General features: G+C 40.9%; 1 protein-coding gene across 1 annotated transcript in view; it reads left to right on the plus strand.

Moving 5' to 3' along the window:
• Positions 1 to 3,779, plus strand: part of COQ3 (coenzyme Q3, methyltransferase) — a 6,067-nt gene extending 2,288 nt beyond the window's left edge. The window contains 4 exon segments of the mRNA XM_080584059.1: positions 277 to 511; positions 514 to 518; positions 1,686 to 1,845; positions 3,497 to 3,779. Of these exon segments, the coding sequence (XP_080440185.1) occupies positions 277 to 511; positions 514 to 518; positions 1,686 to 1,845; positions 3,497 to 3,693 (597 nt within the window). The 3' untranslated portion in view covers positions 3,694 to 3,779.
• The last annotated feature ends 2,096 nt before the right edge of the window (positions 3,780 to 5,875 follow it).

Consider the following 5,875-nt stretch of genomic DNA (forward strand, 5'->3'; position numbering starts at 1 on the left):
TTCAGAACAGTTCATTCTGAAAAACAATTTGAATGTATATATTTCAGTATATAATTCTGTGTTTGAGAAAATTATTCCCCCCCCAAGCACTAAATGTGTTTTCTCCCCTGTAATAAACGTTTAAAACAAAACTGCTGGATCAGCATTCATCGTTCATTGTTGTTTGTCTTGTTCCCAGACAGATGTTCTCTGTGTCGTTTGTGTACATTGCAGAGTTGCTGACACCTTAAGTAAATTGTTTTCGTGCAGAGAATAAATTCTACTCTGTATTATTAGCCTCTAGGTAGACTGGGAGCTTCAGTTACCGGAATTGATCCTCTGGAGGACAACATTAGAACAGCAGAGCAGCACAAGTCATTTGATCCAGTTCTGGCCAAGAGAATACAGTACAAGGCCAGTTCACTGGAGGAGATTGTGGAAGAGTCTATGGAAACGTTTGATGTAATTGTAGCTTCAGAAGTAGTGGAGCATGTGGCTGACCTTGAAATGTTTATCAAGTGTTGCTCCCAGGTGTTAAGGTAAGAGAGTTCTTGCTTTCATTATTGGGAATATTTATTCTCTTTTATTATCAAGGCTTTAACTTGAAGCTATGTGAAAGCACCGACATCTGCATTCATTCACCCTGAAGTGCCTGAGGTCTGAATCATGCTCTGTAGGTGCCTCCCGTTCTCCTTGATAATGCCAGTACATCTTCCCGACTTTGGGAACCTGAAGTGGGAAGAATTTGTTTCCCCAGCTCTGCCTTAAAAAGCGTTAATGACATTGCCTAGTGTTGAAATGTTGCTTTGCATCAAGACCTTAATAAATCCGTATGCATCTGATTTCATCTAGGTAAGAGGAAACATGGCAGTGCTGCTGGTGATCAGTGACTATCGCGCGGACTGCATTTAAAACGACTGTAATAACATTTCTGATTCAGGAGAAGCTCCTGGATTGCTTATAAAGGGTCACAGTTATGCTTAAGAATAGTCAGGTGTTGTTTTATTCCTTCTGATATAATTTAATTTGCAAAGAACGATGGTAGGTCCAGTACACAAGCAGCATCTCTCTAATCTCTCGATGCATCTTTCTGGTCATCAGAAAGAGTATAGATTATTTGAACAAAACCCTTAACTAGTTTTCAGCCTTTTGGCAACATAGAAGTTATCCTTTATTTCTACCAAAAAGTCTCTTAAGTACTTAGAATTCATTTCTGGTTTTGTTTTTTGTCCCTGTAATCATAATAACAAACACTATGTTTGTTGTAATCAGTCCTCAGTCTCATCAGTCCATCAGTCTCTCATAAGTTAAGCAGTGTTGCATGTTTTACTTCAGTTTTAATTAACAAATAAAACAAAATTATAATAGACATTGTAGAGGCCTTACACCTTTCTTTTGTTAATTTTATGGGCAATATTATAAGTGACTTTATTTATTTTTTTTATTTTTGGCAAGGAAAAGGTTTACAGACCATCCAAGACTTCGGTTATGTTAACTTTTTGAGGACTACCAAGTGACACTCTTATATTCTGACTTTTTTATTGTATTTGTATGCTTGTAAATACCTGTCCTGGGATGAAATTAGTTCTTACTCTTGCAGCATATAGACTTGGAGATAGACAAGTGTTGTGTTTTAATGCAAGTAAACTTGCAATTTGTCTTCAATTAAATATTCTCCTAACTGAACATTTTAATATTTTAATTAGCCTGAAGGTTCTTTATTCATTACTACAATCAATAAAACACAGTTGTCCTATATCCTGGGAATTGTGGTCGCAGAGAAAATAGTAGGCATCATACCAGAAGGAACGCACGAGTGGGAGAAGTTTGTTCCCCCTGAAGAGCTGCAGCGCCTGCTGGAATCGCGTAAGTACCAGGCCAGGTGATGGGAACGCAGAGAGAGACTCAGGTGCTCACTGGAGAAATGGCAAGGGGATGAGATAGGTGGGGTGATCGCTACCAGCAACACACAGCTTTTCCTGCATGAGTTGCAGTCTTATGTTAAGTATCACTTCTGGTTTAAAGGCACTGCTGCTTGCTGGCTTTTGCATAAAGTGAATAAACGAAATGGAGTCTTACAAATGCAGAGAATACTCAAAGTCACCATTACAGCTGCCCCGCTGTTTGATAGCCTAAGGGAAAAGGCCAAGCAAGGTTTTCCATCCTGTCCTGATGGCAGGATGTGTGCCCTGAAGTGCTTCATATCCTCCAGGTCTGGCTTCAGAAAATGACGGTGTTGGCACTCCAGAGCTGCTCTGCTGCCACTGCTTTGTTTGTCATCTCCCTGTTGGGAGGAGGTGTTTTTATTTTTGGTTGCTGCTCCATGTTCTTGACTTTTACTATGTTACTAAAAGATTTCTTTAAGAATGTGAAGATGAAACCTACCACAAATTCATTAGTCAGTTGTTGACAAACTGTACCATGCTGATTTGAACAAATAATTGAATTTCTGTGGTTTGATTGCTTTTAAAATAGACAAAGCACTGAGCTGGGAAGAGTTTGCTCATTGCCCTCCTCTGCAGGTGTTTTAAAAACCTCTCACTCAATGTTTCACTTTGCTTTAGTTCTCTGTAAAGAACCTGGAGTATGAGTTGTTATTCTCTCAGTAAGGATCATGACTAATACCTGTTCACATGCTGGTGGTTCTTTCCATTCTCTCTTCAGAAGGAGAAGCAGGTGCAGTGGAGTGATTTGTTTTGATAGGGTGTTTGTTTGCTGCCTTGTCTCGTGCATCCCCCTGGGACGCAGCACAGTCATGCAGTGAACTGAGAGCTGCTCAGCAGGGAGTGCTAAATATCTCTGCTTGTGTTGAGTCCTTGATTTTGTTCTCCTCCCTTTCCTGTATTTTCCATTCTAAAGGGAATCTGCAAAACCCTTCCAAAGACTTGCACACATTTTGGTTTTGAAATGTATGGTGTCGATCTGAAGAATGTGTCTGCCTACAGAAAACATTACTGTTCACCAAAACGTGGTGGTGTGAGGCTGGGGTTCCTAGCAGGCCACTTTGCAGTAGCTCACCATGTAGTGTGGCAATGGGATGTGGCCTGGCACAGGGCTCCTGCTGCTGCCACCAACAGCAAGGACCAGCTATCACCAGTGCTGCCAGTGGTGATGCTGCTATCACTGCTTCTGGTGGTATTTCAGAATCACAGAACCATCTAGGTTGGAAGAGACCTCCAAGATCACCCAGTCCAACCTCTGACCTAACACTAACAAGTCCTCCACTAAACCGTATCACTAAGCTCTACAACTAAATGTCTCTTAAAGACCTCCAGGGATGGTGACTCAACCACCTCCCTGGGAAGCCCATTCCAATGCCTAACAACCCTTTCAGTAAAGAAGTTCTTCCTAATATCCAACCTAAACCTCCCCTGGCGCAACTTTAAAAACAAGCTTGTGAAGCACTGTCCACAGCTCAGTGGAATAATTTCAGACTTGCCTTTCTAAAGTGCTTTATGTGGTAGTGACCTAGAATATTTGAAAACCCCAGTTGCTGTATGCCTTCTTACTTTTCTAGATGGCTTCTCAGTTCAGGCTGTGAACGGGATGTTGTACAACCCCCTCACGGGGTCGTGGAGCTGGATGGAAAGCACAAGTATTAACTATGCGATGCATGCTGTGAAATCTGGTGCTGAGGGACGGTCAAGCCCAACAGAGTCTCTGTCAGAGATGGAAAGCGAGCAGCGCTCAGCCACAGCTGGCACCAGCGTGTGACCGTCTGAGATGCGTGCTGATGGACTGCCCCAGGAACAGAAAAGGTTTTACACAGATGGACATAATAAAGCCTTTTGTAACAACGAGCTTGCTGTTTGCATTAATAATGCTGACGCTATTTTGGCCAAATATTTTCGGGCAGTCTCAGGAAAAAAACAAGCGCCCATTATCTCAGGAATCGTTTAAGATTGAAATGAGCAAAGCTTTTGAAGAATAAGTATTTTTATGAGAAAGTAGTTTCAAATTAATCTGTCAAGAGCCTCCCTCCGAGCTATTACGTGTGATAGTGTTTGTGTGTGATCTGAGGAAAACCCAGATCTCCAGAGAATGATAGCTTAAGTGTAGAGTGAGTTTGAAAACACAGTGTATGAGAACTGAAATGCTTTATGTATATCTGTTACACAACTGAGTCAGTTAAAATATACAAAACACTTCAAAAAACACAAATGCCACTCGTTTCCATATTATGCTTTCTCCCTGAGAGGGAAAAGATAAAGAGAGCAGCAAACCTTTTCTGTCGGGTCATGCTATTTCTGCAGTTGATGTGAGCTGACTGCAGTGGAAGAAGAATCTCCTAGCCCAGAATGCCTCGTTGTCAGAAGTCTTACCACCATAAAGGTGCTTCGTCTGTGCCTGTTGTTTCAACTTTCTTCTTCTACCTGAATAAAAGGAGCAACCAGAGCTTTATGCTTGAAAAATGACACATTAGCACTCTATCCTAGAGTTGCAATGCCATACCTAGTCAGATATTAAGTCCTGGTGCCAGGGTAAGGGAAAGTGTTAATCTGCTCTGAAATAGGACTTTCTAAATAAAATATGTGTGTTTATGGTTGTATCTCTTTCCTTCTCTCTCTTTCTCTCAGCTTGTATGCAGGTAGAGAGGTGGGCTGGCCGTGCTTTTCTAACTTTCAGTTTGCAGGGATGAAAACTAAGCTTTTTTTCTGTTACTCAGGCATTCCTACTGTGGTAGAGGCTTGGTGGGCTAAATAACACGTCCGCATTATTGCTGTTTTGCTGCATGATACCTTGAAATCAATGTTTCATGATGGATCTGATGATGTACATAATGTAGTTAATTGATAATGTAAGTAATAGCATTCATAGATACAAATACTGAAAAGGATTCTCCAGCATGAACTTTTCTATGACAGTAAATTTTGTTTTGTAATACCTGAGCGATAGTTTGGCTTTTGGTAAGAAAAATTCCTAAGTTCAGTGATGGAGAAGGCACTATGTCGACAAGGAAATTGTTCCAAAAGTTCGTCAGTTGAAATGGTTTAACCTCAGATTCTAGCCAGTGATGTCCTAACACCTTCATTTTTTTTTTTTTTAGGTTAAGGACCTCTGCTGTCAGCTTTTTTTTTTCTTTTTGTAAATGCAGTTGGTGTAGTTTTGAGTCAAGTCATCCCTTAATCTCAGTCTATTTATTCAAGAGAACATTATCTCTACAGCTAATACTGCCACAGTGTAAGTTTCTGAATTTGTATAAAATTTTGTAGTGAGCACCTGAATCCATTCCAGTTTTTGCTCTTCCTTTTTGTAGCGTGACAGTGGAGATGGATGCAGCATGTGAGCTGTCTGCAGGAGTAACTCCCTCGTTCTGCTTCTGCCTGACCTTATTCTTTTGCACAGGAGTCTTTGCTCCCTTGGTCAAGTGTGCGAAGTAGGGCATAGTGTTTGGGAGACAAGTGACACTGGGAAAAACGTGAAGCCACAGCAGATAACTAGCGGGCTTTGTTCCTAACTGTGTGTTTAGGCATTTTAAACTGTGTGGTTTGAGTTCCCCGTGCCAAGTAACCAACTTCAGTCTATATGACAACTATTTGACTTTCAAATCTCATCAACAGTGAATTGAAATAATACCTGAAAAGCACTGAGACCTGGACAGTTTTCTGCAGGAGCCCACTGGAAACATTCCCCAAGAGAAATAATACCCCACTTGCCTGCTTGCTTTGAAACCAATCAGGTAAAATATGATTAAAGTAGTTGAAACTGGGATAGAGCAGCTGATTCTAGCGTGCTTTAAAAGTCTTAAATCCAAATATTTATGTAAGCAGCTATTATCCTGTCTTTCTCATCCTTGCTTGTTGCTTACTTGTATTTATCGTTAAGCTGTGAACTGCCTGGGGAAGGAACTGGTTTTGTTTGTTTTGACTGGTATTTCTATTGTGTCTAGCACAAA

Source organism: Anser brachyrhynchus (assembly GCF_964034855.1).
Source record: "Anser brachyrhynchus genome assembly, chromosome: 3".
NCBI lineage: Eukaryota > Metazoa > Chordata > Aves > Anseriformes > Anatidae > Anser > Anser brachyrhynchus.